General features: G+C 40.7%; 1 protein-coding gene across 2 annotated transcripts in view; it reads left to right on the forward strand.

The window, feature by feature from the left end:
- Window positions 1-19,835, forward strand: part of PALM2AKAP2 (PALM2 and AKAP2 fusion) — a 265,174-nt gene that overhangs the window by 143,615 nt on the left and 101,724 nt on the right. For both annotated transcript variants that reach the window (XM_058864758.1, XM_058864759.1), the window contains exon 8: window positions 17,906-17,988. In XM_058864758.1, the coding sequence (XP_058720741.1) occupies window positions 17,906-17,988 (83 nt within the window). The remainder of the gene's footprint in view (window positions 1-17,905; window positions 17,989-19,835) is intronic.

Consider the following 19,835-nt stretch of genomic DNA (forward strand, 5'->3'; position numbering starts at 1 on the left):
CTACTTAGCTGGTCCACCAGGAAGTCCTCATACCAGTTACAAGTCAGTGTCTTCATTTCCTGGAAGCAACCAATACATCATCTAGTCTACAAAAAACAAAATCTCAAAAGGCAAAGGTCAACTTTGGGAGCACACAGAAAAGTTCAGTTCTGATAGTTTTTTGAGGTTTGCTGCAGCCCACTGCAAGTGTTCCAAGTCAAAACTACCACAGTCCAAACATGAGTCTGCTGTCCCTGTAATTCAGAGCAGAGAGGATCATAGGCCACAAAGATCAGGAGCTAGGCAAATTCAGAGCTAGGCAAAGTACGGGTTTCACACAAGGGTGACAGACAGCCGTATGATTTAGAGATGGATATAGGTCCAGGCTTTCCCAGAAGATGGGTGAGCCAGCACCTGTGGTTTGGTGTGCATCCATTATATAATTTGTGCAGAGATGTGCTGTACAGAGCATTATGACTACATCAGACCCTGATGACCAGATACTATTGACCAGACCTGTAGACAAAAGCTGAAATGCAATACCATACCTGAAATGTAATAACATTAACCTCAGAGACAATCCAACCTCAACCTTGACCAATTCTCAAACCTCAAAGATCAGATTCAGCCAGGAAAAATGAGCACATTCAGGCCTCCAGACATTAACCTCCCTCTCATTTGCTATTTAGATTTAAAAATAAGTTCCCTGTGGAAAGTGGTTGCTGTAGCAGCCCTCATCAGTCTGTCTTGAAGGGTTTAGTCAGTCTCAAAGATTACACTGGCTTTACACTGGACTCAGAACTAGGCTGAGCTTGACCACAGACCTCATAGTCATGAACGGTTTTATACCTGCAGAAATGAGTGGTGTGTAAGGGTGTGTGGGGGAGAACATCCCCTATTACAACAAATACGGGCTTAAGTTTATGAAAAAATATTTGTCATTAATTTTAAACAGTGTATCCTTTTGTTAGTATTTGCCCTGGGTTTTTCAATTTTATCAAATCTCAAGTAACTGAGACAGGACTCACCTTTTTTTTGTGGGCAATATAACACAAGTATGCTAGAATGTGGTAAGAACAGGGTAAAGGTGAAAAATTTCTGTTGTCTTATGTCAAAAAACTGGCCTCAGACCCTACCTTTTACAAAATCTGGTAAACCTTTGGCTGTGCAATACTGCCTGCTCTGAAAGCAACAGCTGGAGTCCTGACTTCACTGCAATCAAAAGGAGTCTTGTTTCTGATTTCCTGGGATCAGAATATACTGGAATGAATCTCTGTGTGTAAATCTTTGCAGGCCTGGATCCTAAAAAATTTACATGAAAGGATGTACTACTTTCCATAAGCCATAAATTTAAATTAATATATTAATGTTACAAATACCAGTTTTCCATGAAATTAAGTATATTAAAAGTCTATTCTGTTGCCAGAAAGTCTCAAATAACTTGTAAAGCTTCTCATTATAAAAAAAAAAATAAAATTGTGTTATTACTGTCACTGTAATCAATCCCATCCATTTCCCCTAGTAAAGAGATGTGAGAGTTCAGTCTGGATAGCAAATTTTTATGAAAGATATATTAAAAAAAATAGCTTCCAACTGAGCCATGAGGGATAGCCTACTGGAGTTATGCAGAAAAGGTTACTTGGTATTTGTTTACATCTTAAAACTCTGCCTACATATACTTTAGCCCATGTGACTCCTTAACTCACCTTCAAGATTTTGCACAGCCCACTGTGCATGCCTAGCTTTGATATTAGCAAGCTCAAACTCCAAAGTTTTTAAAAATACAAATCATCCAGAGAAAACTTACACTGAGTTGGATTAGTTCTTCTTACCAGCAAAGCTGTGTGGCTCGGTTCAAGTAGTTCTTCTTTTACAGTTCCTCTTTTTGATCTCTATCTGAATCAAAACTGTCATTTGCACAGTACTGTGAATTAACACATGGTAAGGTAAGGAGCAATGTAGTCTGAGCTGCAAGGTATAGAGATCTTGAGTTAAACAAAATTAACATCTAGCAAAATGGGTGAGGAATGATGGGGTGATGTATTACACAAAGTGGAGCTGCTGGTGGAAGTGAACTCAAGGGGTTATAGGGTAAATAAAAATATCAGAACTGTTCCCAGAAATTGTTTAATCAAAAACTATTACTATCATAAAAATTACCACATTTTTGAAATAATATGTATTTCCATCAGGCTATAATTTTTGTTTTCAGATAAAGTGATAAATCCAATGTGGTTACACACATGAGCCATGGCTTGGCAGCTGACATTATGTAAAGTTAGGCCTCCCTCATAAGAATCATAGCTAGTTTAATGGCTACATGATTATGCTAATAGAAAAATGATACAATCTTGCACAATAGCATGTGTGCCTTGTGCAACTGATCTGGTACACTAGATTTTACTGAAGTACCAAACATCCCAAGTATTTGTGGAATATCTTTTATTATTTCCAGGCAGTAGGTGAAGAATTGAATGGAAGTGGTCTTTAGCAACTGAAGTACAAAAGACAAGCTGTATTTTAGCATTTAATGTGTATTTTAAAAAAACAGCATCCTATTAAGGCAAAGAAGCACTATCTTTATTATATGAAGAAAATGAGGAACAAAGACAGGAGAAAATGAGGTGACTGCCTCCAATGTGGTAGCCATTTCCTCAGAAAAAATAGTTTTCAGTGTATTTCTTCACTGTTACCGTGTATGCATATTTAATCTGCACAGGGGACAAGTCGTAAACTGAAGAGCTATGAGGCAGGCAACTGTTTTGCAGCAGCAAGGAGCCCTGTTAAAAACCCTTCAGGGTGGGAATGATTACAGCCTCCAGACCTCCTGTATGTACAATTATGACTGATGTATCCCATCAGCAAAACGTTCTGTGTACAACACGCTAGCAACCATCATGAGGAAAGCTTCTGCTGCCTTGGAGGTATGCATCACTGGCATTGAGAGCTGTTAGGTACAGAGGTAGTTCTTGTTATGTAATAGACCAGGCTGTCTTGCAGGGTGTGCTGAAGCCAAGGAAAGATTTTTATGTCGCTGCACTGCTACAGGAAATGCCATGGCATTACATAGGAGAAGCATGACTGCTCCTATTATGGCCGCATCTTTTACTGCTTCCTTGTATAACCAGTGTTCTGACAATGTTTTAGGAGGGTAGAAAAATATCTCCACAAGAACAGAAATATTTGGTCTTCCTTTTTCTTTGCTTTTCCAAATTTCTGCAACACTCTGCCTCAGTTAATGTACAATTTTCCAGTAAGGATTTCCCAAGTCTGATTTTTAACTGGAGTACCCTGAACAAAAGTAGGTGGGCCAATTAATATGCCTTAAACCATAATAGACAGAGATGTAATTACATCACAGCAAATGCAAAATAATATCCCATTTTACTAGGATAAGATATATCTTCTAATTTTATAGCCAAAATAAAAAATTATAAACCAGAAGCTATTGGTACTGGTTCATTGAAAAGAAGACAAAGGGAGACTGTTAACCCATCAGTCTCTCAGCACTGTTTCTCAGATTACCTGGAGAAGAAGAGGCCAAAAGGCACCTAGACAGATGGAAAATGCAGAATTTGTGAACTGCTAGCTTCCAGTGCTCCTTCTCCAAATATTCACCTACACAAGGAGTATACTGCCCATTATAATGCTAAGAAGAGTTGGGTACCCCACAGCAACTGTTGTAGAAATTCAAAAGGATACCAACCTCAGAGTGAGGGAAGAAGAATTCGTAGTCCCATTCAATTTAGGCTGCACAGAGCAAGCCTCTGATTGTGTCTCCATCTGTTTGTTTCCATTATGTATATACAAAGCCTTAGGCCAGGCACTGTCTTTCAGCTACATTTGCATTATGCAGGAAACATCTCTGCTCATTAAATCTACTGGGTTTTAAAGCATAAGCTTTGGGATAGCACCAAAATATTCATATGATCATCCCAGCTTTAAAAAAAAAGCAAAAAAAAAAAAAAATCAAACATCTATTTGAACTATTCACCTTCTTCTGCAAAACACAGGGAAGCAAATTCAGCGTGATACAAATATGTAAACATCTCACTGACTACAATGGCCATTCAGTTTAGCTGTGTCAAATCTGAATTAGGCCTTAGGTCTCAAACTGTCTTGTCTGCTCTTGCCATCTGTCTTCCTTTGCTAACCTAATTCCTGATTAAATAGTGTGTCCTTACTGTGTGAACCTATTCTGCTGATCCTTTCTCTGCAACAAACATTGCCAGAGGCTAAAATTCCTGAAAGTTATGACTACTTTGACTGCCTCTGCCTCCAGATACTATGAGAGCTTCCTTTAAGGTAGTCTGAAATTCAGACTGTGAATTAAAAATTCCTGAGCTTTTAATCTTTTCACAGCCATATTTTAGACATTTAAAATTACTAAGTTGTTTTACGAGCCATAATTTATAACAATTCAGTTCTTAGGTTCACTGTCTGTTCTCCATAGAGGTTTCTGAACTAGTAATGCTAAACATGGTAGTTCACACACCGTGTAGATGATGAGGGTATTATGCACAAAACAAACAAATAAGAGCAACAAAAAAAAAACAAAAAAACAAACAATAAAACAAACAAACAAAAAAGACCCAGACAAACAAATGTCTCCATGTAAACAAACCAAGAGATAACAGATTCAGAAAACATATTAAAGGGACAAGGCAGAGATGTGCCCAGTGACATCCCTAATTTAGAGATCGTGATGCTGGAGGAAATACAGGGGATAGAGACTGGGGCTCTCCCTATGTGAAGCCTCTTCCTGCTGCTGTCAAATACAATTTTTCTAGTCCAGTAGGGAATTTCTTGTGTTCTTATAAACTGTCTTTTACTGAGATAGAAAACTCATGCTGTTCTCAGGAAATAAATGTGGAAAATCCAAGTAATCTACCTGTGTTGAAATAAATTAAGCATGACAGTTATTTTTATCTGCTACTTGGTACAGATTGTGAAGAGACTATTTGAATAGCCTGAATAAGGGAAGAAGCAGTCACAAACTTACTTTAAACTCAGGCTGAACTATTCACAAATTAAGAGCTGCTGAAGATCAAGTAATGTGATTGTAATTTAAAGGGAAAGGAAAATAAAAAACAACCAAAAAATGAGACCCAAAATAACCAAACACCACTTCTCTTCTTTATTGATTATATTGCACAATATCATATTCCATAAAAGATTTGATATTGAAGTATAGTGGTTCTTTCAAAAAAAAAAAGGCTTTCTAATACACTTCTAATTTCAGAAAATCTCACAAGAAATGTAGCTTGCTAGATTCCAGCAGGAATGGTTTAAATAAGCAACCTGACATTTGGGGGCTTACACTGAAATTTCCTGCTCTTTGTTTGTTTTCAGAGCTGGATTCTCTGCTGACAGGGCAGGGTGCCTCTTTAAAGTGTTATTTTAAAATCTTATAAAAGTAAATAATAACTCTAGCACTCTAGCAATAAGTATTGGAGTTACAGGTAATATGAAAGGTAATGGAAGCCCTGATGTAATTTGATGCTTTCTTCAAGCTCTATTCCACTGCTTATGGGCTTATTGTCAGGATGGGAGCTGCACAAAATGATTATTGCCACCCTGGTACAGGCTCTACACTGTTTTTTTTTCCTCAAGATGGTAGCTAATTTTCTTAGGAAGACACTTTTTTCAATCTACATATTCAGTGTTCATGCTAAGGAGGAAGGGAGGGGAAAAAAGAAATAAGACAGGTAAAGAGAGATGCAAGTACACTACAAAATCTACAATTCAAAAGTAGGTGAGTTTTGCTTATGACAGCTTTAGAATACCCCAGTTAGGCTCAAGGCTTAAACTCTGCAAAAACACATAGTTTCATATGTGTAACTCCAGTTATACATACTGTTCATGCATCAGCCTCCACTTTGGTGCAGCCTGCGCAGATGGACTATCTCATTAGGCAGGGAAGCCTCTCACATCATGGGCCTGCCTTGCATGTGACCTCTGCCCCAGCAGGCATTGTGGGTGCTGTAAACCAAGGTAATGTGGCTGCAAAAAAAGTTGAAACCAGGCATAGCTATTGAAAGGGAAGCATCACCCTTCACTGTGTTTTGATGTACTCTGGAATGCAAGTGCTTAAACACTTTCATTGCCTCAGAAACACTTTTAATTTTGAATTTAGACAATGTATGTCACAGGACAGATAAACAGCTGAGGGAGAACATGTAGAACTGAGCTGGTAATTTCCACAAGCCTGCAGGAGAAAACCAGATTTTTCCTACTGACTTTGAATTGTGCCATAGCTGTTTGTTCTACACTTGTCAAGCCATGTTTAGCATACCACAGACACAAGAGTCAGAGTTTTTTAATTGCATCAGCAGGGCACATTTTAAGGAACACGTGTTGTGACTTTGAAGATGTGAGAGAGGACAAAGCCCTTTGGGAATGCATGGCTGGCCTATGCTCCTTTAGGAAGTACAGAGAGGAAGAACCCTTTTAATCTCCCAGCATGTTTGCTTATCTGGAGGCTTAGAGGTTTTACTGATGTGCAGATTTTCTGTTTCTGGATGACATCTTTACATGAGTTCTCAAAGCATGGGACAATTTGGAAAGTTATATCCAGTTAGCCCATCTCTCTGCAGCAGGACTTAAAAGTAATAGAAGGGTTAGAATGTATGGAGTTCACAGTCGGCAATGGCACAGCTGAGAGCCTCAGGATAAGAATTAAGGGGAAAAGAAATAATGTGGATGTCAATGTGGGAATCTTCTATAGACCTTCTAGCCAGGACAATAATGCCAACAAATGCTTTGGGGAACTAAGGGACAATTCCAAGTCCTTGCACTGGGACTTTGACTTGCCAGAAATTAAATGAGAGCATCACACAGCTAGTACAACCTATGCTGAAGGATTCCTAAAAACCTGGATGACAACTGTATGGAGCAGATCCTAAGGAAACCAACTCAGAAAGATGCCTTCCTGGATCTGCTGATCTCTTATCATCAGAGAGGATTTTGTGAGCAAAGTGGAGATGAGCAGCTGTCTTGGCCACAAGTGATCACAAAGCATCAAGCTGTTGTCAGGAGGAGAAGTGCCAGCAAAGCCTCAGCTCTGACCATGAGAAGAACAAACTCCAGGCTGCTCAGGGCACTAGTGAGTAAAGTCCCCTGGGAAAATGCTTTTGCTGGCACCCAGGTCCATCAGTGCTGCTCACTTTTCAAACATCACTGCCTAAGGGCATAGGAGTGGGCAATTCCCAAATGTTGGAAGTCAAGCAGAAAAGGCAGAAGGCCAGCTTGCCTGAACAAGATCTTCTTCTTGGAAATGAATGTATACATTCAATGGAAGGAAGGTCAAGTGATATAGAAAGAACAGAGAAACGTTGTTTGCCAGTGTAGTGACAAACAACTCCAGTGCCAGGGAGAAAATTTGTGTGGCCAAAGATCAACTGGAGTTGAAGCTGGCCAGAAATGTGGGGGACAATAAACAGAGTTTTATCAAATATATGGCAAAAGGCAGTATAGAAGTCACATTGGCCCATTACTGGATGAGAATGGTCACCTCATCAACAGTGGCATAGACAAGGCAGAGTTGTTAATGTATTCTTTGCCTCTGTCTTCAACATGGGTGAAGGACCAAGAGGGTCTCAATACCTGAAGGACCATGACTGTGAGAATGCTCAGCTCCCAGTCAAACCTGAAATTGTGCAGGATCTGCTGCTCCAGCTGCATCCCTACAAATCCATGGAACCCGATGACATTCATCCAAGAATCCTCAGAGTGCTGGCTGATGTAATTTCTAAAACTCTCTTGTTGATTTTTGAGCAGTTTTGGGAATGCAGAGAAATCCCAGCTGACTGAAGCTGATGAGTGTCCCAATTATCAAGAAGGGCAAGAAGGAGGAACACAGAAACCACAGGCTCGTCACTCTCACTTCGGTGCCTGGTAAAGTTGTGGAGAAGATTATTCTGGGAAGTATTGCAAAACACCTGAAGAACAACACAGTCACTGGTCACAGACAGCATGGCTTCATGAGGGGACAATGAGTCCTGCTTATCAAACCTGATATCCTTTCATGGCAAGGTAACCCACCTAGCTGATCGAGGGAAGCCAGCTGATGTAATCTTTTTGGATTTCAGTAAAGCCTTTGATGTTGTCTTTTACAGGATCCTTCTGGACAAAGCACATGGCTGGATAAACAAATCATGTGATGGGTGAGCAACGAGTTGAGGGATCAGGCACAAAGGGTTACAGTGAATGGGGTGACATCAGCCTGGTGACCTGTCACTGAGGGGGCTCCACAGGGCTCCACCTTCAGCCCTGTGCTCTTCATCTCCATAAATGACTTGGACACAGGACTGGCCAAGGTACTAAGCAAGTTCACAGATGATACAAAACTGGGAGGAGCAGTTGACTCCCTCAAAGTCAGGGAGGACCTGCAGAGAGACCTTGACAAATGAGAGGACTGGGCAGGCACCAACTGAATGAAATTCAACAAGGGGGAGTGCCAGATTCTGCACTGGGATGGAGCAACCCTGGATGCACAGACAGACAAACAAATGACAGGCTGGAAAGCAGAAATGAGTGCAGGAAAGGGAGCTGGGGATCCTGATTGAAGCTGACCCTGAGCCAGCAGTGCCCTGGCAGCCAGGAGGGCCCCGGTGCCCTGGGGTGCATCAGGCCCAGCATCACAGCCGGGCAAGGGAGAGGATTGTCCTGCTCTGCTCTGAGCTGGGGCAGCCTCACCTCGAGTGCTGGGGACAGCTCTGGGTGCCACAACACAAAAAAGACATTGAGGTGTTCAGGAGTGTCCAAAGGAGGGCCATGAGGATGGTGAAGGGCCTTGGGGGGAAGCCGTGTGAGGAGTGGCTGATGTCACTTGGTCTGTTCAGCCTGGAGGAGACTGAGGGGAGACCTCAGTGCAGTGACAGCTTCCTTGGGAGGGGAAAAGGAGGGGCAGGCACTGATCTCTGCTCTGTGGTGACAGCGACAGGACACAAGGGAGTGGTCTGAAGTTGTGTCAGGGGAGGTTTAGGTTGGATATCAGGATAAGATTCATCACCAGAGTGACTGGGCACTGGAACAGGCTCCCTAGGAAATTGGTCAGCGCACTAGCCTGACAGAGTTCAAGAAATTTGGACAATGTTCTCAAGCACGTGGTGTGATTCTTAAGAATGGAGTTGTGCAGGGCCAGGAGTTGGATTTGATGTCCCTTGTGGATCCCTTCGAACTCAGCTTATTCTGTGGTTCTGTGAAATGTTGGTTGTTATATTTCTCATATTGCCCTAAGTATTATCTGGAAGGTGGTGGATATGACATAATTTGACATATGACACATTAGCTTATGCTCTGTCCTGAAATATTAAAACTTTTAGGTGAAAATCATAGCCCAATGTCATGAAACCAAAATCGTAATTTATTTTCTTTTTAGTTTGGCTTTTGCTCTTAAAGCACTTGATCTCTTACTCTAGTAGGGAGTCAAGAAATCCTTTACTGAAGTCTCTAAAGCATATGGCTTTAATAAGAAACATCACTGGAGTTTTGACCAGCAAGTCATGCCTCTTTTGAATGTTGTGGCTGGGAAATGAAACATTTCACTAGCTATTTTAACTGGGGAGTTCATCTGTGAATAACTGAGGATGATATACCATATCTGAGCATTATGTTTACCAGTGAAAACCAGTAGTACTTTGAAAGCAAACATTATAATTTTTTCTAATTATATATAATTTTCTAAGATTATCCACAGAGGCCAGGGGCTGATGCATCTTCTCTAATTGAGCAGTAACTTACTCTGTAAGTACACCCTCTGAAATGACTGAAACTGATTACCACGCGGCACAGCTAAGCTTAGGTGAAGACGTGTATCTTCATCCTTTAATGTCTGGATCTTCTCTCTGATGTCCTTTTGTCTAAAGTCAGATTACTTTAACCTTACATCATCAGTGATTTTATTTTGATTACACATTTACTAACTCTCTTCAGGGCTCTAGATCTCCTCTTGAAGATAGTAGATCTACCCTCAACTTGGTTTTATGCTATAAACTTCCTTGTTTTACTAGTTTAACTCATAGATAACCTGTGGAAATCTGGCAATATGACATTTTTTACCAGTATGGAACAGGGCTGCTCAGAATAAGTTATATCTGTTTATTCCTAAATCCACAGACAGATGCATGTGGTTCAATTACCTGTGGTCACCTTCAGAGAGCCTGATGTTTTTGCAAGAGCTCCAAATTCAAAATGTCACCTCCTAGGAGACCATGAGGTGTGAAAGGAAAATTAATGGCAGTAGTTTCTCTCATATGCACTCTATTACCTGCAGCTAAATGTCAGCAGAGTATGTTTGTCCCACCCCCTCTGCAGTTATGCCACCTGACATATACAAGGTTCTATCCTCTTCAGTCAAACTGGTTTGTCACAGGAAAAATCAGATAATTGGAAAATCATCTAAAGACATAGTTAGCTGAATAATGGAGATTGCCTTCCTGCCATTCCCAGGAGGTGCACTGCAAAGGCACAGCCATTTGCTTCAGCAGTACTATTCGATACTGGTGGGGGATGTCCTGTCTGCTGCTAAATGTCAGCAAAGCGAAAAGTAGGTTTAACTGCACACATTACTTTTGACTATTGCAGATGCATCCACATCTTCTGCATATGCATGGAGTATTCCCAATCATTGGTACATGCAACTGCGGCTCTATTTCAGGAAATATAAAAAATAATCATAAAAATATGCCTTGTAAGCATCAGTGTGGGCAAGATCAGCATGAGGAAGAGAGGAGATAAGGTGTCTGACTTAGCAGCTAAGGGAATTTGCAGTCCTTTCTGTTGGCTGTGATGAGAAGGTTGGAAGCTCATCTTCATGGTTATTTACACACATGCATTTCTTGGGGCCAAGAAATCCTTTATACAGGTGCGTCAAAGTTAGCACAACAAGCTGTCTCCTCCCCTGCATTACAGATGCACTTTCAGCACTGTTTTTGTAAGTGATGACTTTCCTTTCTCCTCACAGAGAAAGGTTAGCAGTAGCAGATAATCTTTCTGCTACCTTCTGCTTTCTTTCTGTGGTTAGGTTTAGGATATCATGACTAAAAGAACTTGCATTATTTGTGCATTTGTGCTTCCTTACTTTATATCATTCAAGAAGTTCTCTGCTAATTTTAAACCCTTGTTCAAGGCAATAAATTCATCATTTGGCTGCACTTCTGTCACATACAGGAGCTATCTCTAGACAAAGTTAGGAGGCTATATATTCTTTTAATGATAGAATATCACGCTTCTTACCTGGTAATTCCAAATAAGAAAATGTACTCCAAGGCAAATTATTACAAGCAAGAGAAAGAAAATTCACAGGTTTTTCCCTTATTCATGCCTCCAAATTCATGTCATAGTTTTAGCTTATGTTCTGCAGACATTTTCTCTGTCAAAAATTTTAGTGGTTCTCTCTCGCTTCCATCAAAAGTTCTTCATTGTGATCAAGAGTGCTGCGACTGGCAGCTATTTTCTAAGCCACATTGCAATCTTATTCTCTTAGAATAGCTTTAATCTTAGGGATGGTATATACTTAAGGTTTCTTTCCAAAATATATGCAGATTATGGTTCTGAGGGCATTTTGATTGCTTCAAAGCAGAAATTATAAACTTCATTGCACACTTGCAGTATTTTATGGTACTAGAACTAACTATTAAAGGATTTTTTTCCCACAGAGCTAAATCTATGAGAAAATGCATACAAGATCTGAATCAACAGTAGTTCATCACAGTTGGTCACTAGAAACTATGTTGGTAGGCAGAAATTCCTTGCTAAAACAAGTAAAGGACAGGTGTTGAGACTGGTATTGCCTGACCTTGTAGTGAATAGCTGAAGATATAACTGGTCTTCCAAGCCATCATTGTGGATGCTAAATACAAAAAGCAAGCAGGGAACAGAGCCTGTGTGAAACTAAGTCACACAGGCTTCTCATTCTGGCCTGAGAAAGCATAAGAAAGAATCCAAACAGTTCTTGGTAAAAGACAACAATCTTTGCAGATGTTGTTTAGGAAAACAGTAAAGGGATGGTGTTCCACTTAACCAATGATGGTGATGTGTTGCTTTAATGACCAATGAGAGCTTTACCTCTCAGACCTTCTCAAACATGTGTATAAAAGAAGATTAAGAATAATAAACTTTGCTCTCTTGGACAATGCAGCTGAGAGAGTCATGTCATACTGCTTTGCCGTTCCTAATATAGTACGACACTTCATCACTTCCCCCACAACTGAAACATGCAAAAACCATGTCAAGAATACGGCTAGACTGGACTAATTCAAATCACTCCTGTAAGCCTGAGCGGAAGAGAGCTAATCCATCTCAGTGATGGAGATCTGCACAATGGCTTTAATTGCTCTGCCTGCAACCACTGATGAAAGTCTTCTTAGGTGTTTTCCAAAATGGTGCCAGACATCTGCATCTGAAACATGCACCTGAATTTTGGAGCTTGAGACTGACATTTATTCTTAGTGCAGATGCAGCACAGTGCTTCTGGCATGGTCACAAACCAACAAGCACTCTGAGGGATGTCACCAGTCAAGGCTCCTTTTCCTCAGGGCATAAGTAAGTGAGATTTCCCTCCTACTAGTACAAGTAGGGAGATTTTTGTCTTACTTTCATTTAAGTACAAAATACATCACAGTATCACTGAAAAAAAGATGAACCATTTCGAAGAGAAAAGCAAATCAGCAAAAGAAAATTATGCCATTAGTTCTATAACCTGGTCATTCACTCGAGTTAATAAAATAACAATCAGATGCAGAAAAGCAGATTATGTGAGTTAGTGTGCTTCAGACAATTGCTATGAGACACATCAAAAAGAAGTGGCAACTACAGCATTTTCTGCAATAGCTTTTCTAAGACTAAAGATTTTATGAAATAGAATATAGCATTTTTCTTAACTCTTAGAGATGAGTCCTTGAAACACGGTCAAAAGGATGAGAAATTTTCCCTACCATTGTTTCAAAATATAGCAAGTATGCAATGCCTCAAGACAGCATTAAGTAAAGTGCAAAAAACAGATAAGTGAGTATTTTTCTTCACCACTTAAGTTATGCCTTTTTCTTCCTGTTGCTATATGACCTCTCCCAATCTGAACACCAGGAAGCCACCAAGCCATTTAGTGGTTTAATAAATAAGCATGTCAGCACTGTTGCTAGAGGATATTTTTTCCTAGACTGTCTTGTTTTTTTTTTCTCTCTCTCCTTCTTTGAGGATTTTATTTTTCTGAATGACCTTCTATTAATCACAAGAATCACTGCTGACAAACTCTATTTTGTAGTGTAACATGGCATCTGTCTGCTGGCTCAGCTGGGCATTGCCATGATATCAACACAAGGACATATTTAATCTTTCATTTTAAATGACAAGTCCTGGGCAGCTGAAAGAAAGCAGACTGAGATACAGCAGGAATTCCTGTGATCCAAGTCAAGTAAAAATAGTTGCTCTAAAAGATTGCCTCCTTGGCCTGTTCAAGACTGAGTTAAATGATGATCCACTTATGTGGTTTGAGCTGACGTGTTCCCTTCTCCTGCTGTTCCCTTCCAGTCTGAACGGTGCAGGAGGCACTCTGGTGAACAGCAGACAGGCCAATAGATCCAGGACACAAGCACCCTGTAGCAAGGAGGAAGGACCAATCTAGGAGTAGTAGTTTGTGCTTCTGGGATATGTATACCATGTTCCTTGGCTTTGAAAAGGACTAGAAGTGTTCCCACAAGCAACCTGTCTCAGTGAAAGAGAATAAACTGATCTATCTGCATGCAAGCAGACAGTTGATTTGGTCAGACAAAAATTACTGTCCTGGGAGAAATTAAGAAAGCTTGATTTAATTTTCCTGGTGAATACTCTTAAGTGTTTTATCTGCCTTTTCCTCAGAAGAGACACATATTTGCCCTAAAATTGTTCTCTGATTCAGCTTCTTTTATGCAACAACCTGATCCTTTACTGAACAAATTTCTTTGACAGGAGGATGTAGGCTGGCATATTTTGTATGGATAGAGACTGCATCGGTGCTAATGGCTGTATGGCATAGGCTTGGAGTTGTTTCCTGACAGCTTAACAAGACAGCAATGGAGTCTGTATGCTGAAAACACTGAGCTCTCTGTTGCTAAAACAAATATCGAAACTAAAATCCTAAGTCTGTAGTTCCTAGGTTTCCTAAGGGAGTTTTGGGTCACTGCAGAGAGCTTGCATACTTTAGTAGCTGAATTGCACCTTAAAGTTTCACTTCTCTGTCTAGCTTCTGTGGAAGTAGAACAGAAACTCACACAGAAGTGTTTGGGAGACTGAGACTGATAGAGCAAGGACCCTTGAGATGAGTGTGGTGCCCCCAGGCCAAAGTTTGCCCAATCAGATGTGCTTCCTTCTGGTCACAGTGCTGACCATGAAGAACTGTGATTCAGAAACAGGCAGATAAAATCTCCCCTTGTTTGTTAAGACAAATGACTGGGTGTGTACAGCAGTTTTACAGATTCCTCATCAATACCTTTCTTTTTCATACATATTTTGCACATTCACTGCCAAATACACCACCAGGAACTACTCTTACTGGACTTTTAGTCAAATTTCATCCTTCCTGTCTTGACAACACCTGTTCCTTTCTCTACTGGCTGATGCTAGTGAGAGTCCAAATTCTGTCTAGTTATCTGCATCTTGATTCCTCTCCCAAGTCTGCATGGATATGTCTCTTAAGGAAAAATTTTTAGCTCAGCTTCATTCCTGTAGTATTATTTGGTTCTCTTTATTGCAAAACTCCTGTCATCTACCAAACCCTATTCAGAGTTGAAATGAACAGCAAATAAAAGGAAACAAGAAGTCAGCACAGTGCTGCACAGAAGTGGAGCTGGCATGCTCAGAGATGGATGAATAGCCACTGAGCCCCAATAGTGCTGATGGAGCTGCCCTGTAGCTGTTCTGGTTGAGTTACTTCATCACTGCTGTACAGATGATTATAAATGTAAAACCTAAACTGTACTAATGGCAGCAGGAACCGGTACTATCTAGGCCTTTAAAACGTGTCTATGGATGTGAACATGCTTGGATACTCATTTTTTTAATCCAAGGGTGATTATGAAGTTGCCATGTTCTTCATGTAAATCAAGTCAGAGGTCCATGCTATAGAAGATATGACCTGTCACCAAAAACAGTGGGGAATGAAGTCTACCCATGATACTTATTTATTTTGTGAGATGTGTAGGAAATACATAATTTTCTTATGCCTGTTAATTTCTAGGCCTCAGACTTCCATTACTTTTTCCTAGTTATGTGCATTTATTACCACTGTAATGCTCACTTCTTCATCTTTCGAGTATTGCCACATCAATGGAGAATATGTCTTACAAGTGGAGAACTTAATACCAGTGCCTTCCAAGGGGTGTGCAGAATGCTAGTTGTGGCACAAGTGTGAAATTAGGTAGCCCACATCTCCACTGAGCATTCTAGTCACCAGGCTATGCTTTCTTGGTGGGTTCTTTTAGGCTGCACATGCATCAGCATTTCATCAGAGAGCAGTAGTATGATTTTTAGTGAGCTCATCCCTCTCTCCTCTGCCACATTTGCAGTTGATTCAGATGTGGAGTTTCACACTACAGATGTACTGTTGAGTTGCATGTAAGAGTGCGTTTGGAGGAAACCAAACCAGAAACTCTGCTGCTGGGTCACATGAAATACTCTTAAAACCCTAGCACAATCGTAAATATTCAAATCAAGTAGTACTCCTTATAACAGTATGGTAACATTCACTCCAAGGAATTGGACTAAATCTAGTCTGACATTAAATCCTGGAAGTACTTATAACATATACTTAGATATTTCAGCACCAGCTGCTCCCATCCTCTGATCCAGTCTGACAGCTACAAGGTAATGTGGAGGCATCCATTCATGGATAACAGGCAAAGGCTTCATACTTCCAAATACATAGCAGAAGAAGATGCACCGTAGCTTGGGTATGAAGGGGAGTTTTAGTGAAACAGTATAAAAAGGCACACAGCTCTATTTCACATCTGGTTTTGGATACCAGGAGAGCCTATTGATATCAGTAGATAATCAAAGACCTATTATGCTGAAACGTTTTATATACAGATATACAAAGAGGAGGATCCTTTTGGCCTGGGATTAGCATGAATAAAGCTATCAAAGAGAGCTGGGAAGAAAAAAAAAAAAAATTCAGAAAAAAATAGCTCAGGGAAGAACAAACTAGTTGCTTTTTCTGCAGCTTCACTTCCAAAGCAGCAATGATCTATGGGAACCACATAAAACATAGAGATGAATGCAAAGAAGGGACCAATCCTGTGGTAAAGTCACAGGTTTAGAGTTCTGACTTTGTGGACTGTTTCAGAGTGTGGAGAACACAAGAAAAAGGGTCTCAATTACATTACCCCTCACATTGGTTTTGATGCAGTTCTCAAACCTTCCTGGGGGCTGCCCATTGGCTCTGTGGACTACATGGACAACATAGCACAGCAGGCAGGAAGAGGAAGGGTAAGCTCCAGAGAACCTGTGCTGGAAAGCATTAAAAGCATTTTGAGGATTTTTGTGGGCACATAAGTTCCACCAGCACTTTTTAATATTCTTTTCCCAGAGCAAAAGAAGTCTGCAAAACTGCAGCTGCAACCAGCCAGTATTATTAGAAGGAAGGGTGCAGGTCTGTAGTGAAAGTCTCTCAGCTCCAGCTCCAGCTAACACTGTTAGCATGTGTCACTGTCCACTGGAACAACAAATCACGAAGGGCATCTTTTTGTGTGCATAGATCTTTTTTGCATAAGTAATCATACCACAACTGTGGTGCATACACGAGCAGTAGTGGGTTGAAGAGATACAATCAAGATAATAGACTCAAGTAGCAGCAGAGGGCATGAATAACCATCCTTGTATTGACCAAGGGCTGCAGAGCCATTTCAAGATGTATTATTACATGAGAGACCTATTTCAAATTTAGTAGGCATGCACTGTGCTGTGGTAGCATAAGGAACATTATTCTATGCTCAGCAGAGCTACAGGAGATGATATACAAACCCTTACACATCCTGCTTCTCTATAGAGGAGATCATGTAACCCCTATAATTTCATTTCACAACTTAGGAAATATTTGATCTGACTGTAGCCCAACATCATTTAATTACTGCCATTGCTATAGAAATTCCAGTAGCAATCAAGCAGCTGTGTGTGACTAGATACACTTATATAAGATTGAAGGTGAAGGTGGAGTCAGGAGATATGTTCTTAAGTTCTTCAAGGCCTAAGCTTGATGCAGAAATAAAAGAGGTTCTCCCAGACAGGCTGCCTACACCATGCCCTGTGAGCTGTGCTTGTGACCTGATGTGATCCAATGAGCAGTGGTAACTACTGCCTACATGACAAAACAGCATTCTCTAGCGACATACTCTTAGTTGGGGGTCTAGATGATCTTATTTACCCTGACCTTTGGATGCACAGAAGTGATGAAAAGTCCTCTGGCTTCTCCTAGAGACAGGACAAGCTCACACAGGGAATGGTGTGAGCACAGGCACACTTTCATCACAACAGGACAGGTGAGCATGGAGCAACTAGTATCGAGGGACTGCCTGGAGGTGACAAGGGCCATCCCACCACCCCATCAGGAGCCAGGGCAGTTCTGCCACTGGGAACCACCCTAGGGACAGGGATGGACACTGAGCACTCTGAAATGGCGTTTGTTCTTCCTGAGCCAGGGTACACTGCATCATTAAGCACCCCCTGCATTTTCCCCCAGGGGCAGCTGCCTCTACGCAGCACACAGATGTTGTCTCCAGCTGGCAAAATATTTGTCAGTCGTGCTTTTTGTAGCCTTTCTACGTTCTTTAACAACACTGACAAAACACCAGGCTGGTTACAGAGCGTTGTGGGTAGAAATTGATCCAATCAAAGCAAAGCAACCTCTCAGCCATGCGTATTCTCCCATGGGCAATAAATGTCTTTGGTTTTGTAGGTGCGGGAGGATTGGCTATGCTGCTGAGGGACCCATCGGGACCATGCTCCTGTGGAAGTTCTGAAGCCAAGGAGGGTGCAGGGGTAAGTCTCCTCTCATAGTGTCCTTGTGGGAGGCACAGGGACCTGCACTGTGCTCAAATTCTTGATGGACCTGACACTCAGTGGAGTGCATCGCATCTTCAGCTACAAGGAGGCTGTCAAGCTGGAAGTAGTTTTGCACAGCAGATGTCAGTGATGTAAACTGTATTCACTTGGCTTCCGCAGGGCCTCTTTCTAAATATCTACAAGTCCAGCATAATGGCTAGGATTAGGAGAATTTTCAACAAAAGTCAATAGCTTGAACAGTGTGGTTAAATAATCCTGGCAGTTCATGGAAGATGGTGTCAAACCAATGCTCTATCCTTTCTCACCGTCAGTCTGTCTCCCACACATCTTCCCTTGCATGTTCTATTCTCTTCTTCTCAGGCTCCCCTGCAAATACTGCTACCTCACCTCCTTTCAGCTGCTGGGCAGTTTCTTGTGAGCAGCTTGTCAGCATGAGGAGGGCAAGTGTCTGAGAAGCACTGCACTCAGCTGGTAGCCTGGTGTAGTGGGGTGGCACGTGGAAACGCTGTTTTGCTGGAAAGGCCGTGACAGGAATACTCCTTTTTCTTTGTCATTCTCACTGTGATCATGTGCAGCCATGTGTTTTTAACAGCAGCAAATGAAATTGTCAGTAAGATAAAGAGTGGAAAGGCAGTGAATGAGCAAGTGAATTCCTGCAGGGCCAAGATATTCATAGTCACAATTCGACATTGATGAAGAAGTTTTTGTCTGAAGCCAAAACCAACCATGTTAAAAAACTAGAGGTGTCCCCGAGAATTTTACACCATAGACTAGACATTTATAAAGAGGCAAAGTTGAATATACGTAGGCCACATTAATGCCTAAATTTATTTTAATCTTTCACACTTTTAAAATTAAATTAAACAGCAATCTAGGCTCTTAAATAGGTTCATATGAGACTGATGAAGCATATTTCATACATCTGCTATAAAAGTAGATTTTTTTGAGATTTTTCAATTACAGTTAGTTAAATTTCTTTAGAGAAGCATTTAAAAATAAAGTGCAGCAAATTTATGTCTTTTTCTGGTCTGTGAGTGAAAAGTAGTGTGAGAAGCTCACATCAGCTACCTTTAAGATACTAAATGCCATGGTGAATAATAAGCTCAAGCCAGCATCTACATAACTTCTTTCTCTGAACGAGGAAAATGCAAACACAAAACACATTTTGATTTTTCTTACAATATTTACTTCTTTCTTTTACTAGCTAAAAAAATAATTTTCTCAAAATCCAGATTTCCTGCAGGCTTTATTCTCTTGTTTTCTACAGTGCTGATAAAATCCAAATGGTTCTGGAACAAGATGATGTTTTTAAAATACCAAAACAAAAGAGATCTACTAATAACAAATACAAATCTGACTGCATGTAGTTAACAATTTAGAATGGACAACATAACACAGAATTTCACACTCCTGGGTATCAAAAAAAATGACCAAATGTAAGGTTAAATCTATATAAAGCAGCAAATCAACACATCCTCAGAGAAACCAGTCAATTATTATCTACTTTTCATTAGGGATAAAATTTATAACACAAGCAGTAAAACTAAGGTCCGGATTGATAGTGCGAAGTCAAAATGAAACCTCTTCATGTTGTGGTTAAATCAGATATTTAAATTATTCTGACTGGAGCTGTAGCGTGGACTTGCGCAGGCATTCCCAGACATTGTACCCTGGTTGCTATCAGTGCTCTGCTCAGTGTAGTGTCACTTCGTGGCAGCTCTGCTGTCACAAGCAGGACCTCTGGGGCCACTGGGAAAGCTCTCAGATGGAGTTTAATCAGCCCGTAACATTCTCTAGCTTAAGTTAAGGTCATACTTAAGGAA

The sequence above is a fragment of the Poecile atricapillus genome, chromosome Z (assembly GCF_030490865.1).
Source record: "Poecile atricapillus isolate bPoeAtr1 chromosome Z, bPoeAtr1.hap1, whole genome shotgun sequence".
Lineage (NCBI taxonomy): Eukaryota > Metazoa > Chordata > Aves > Passeriformes > Paridae > Poecile > Poecile atricapillus.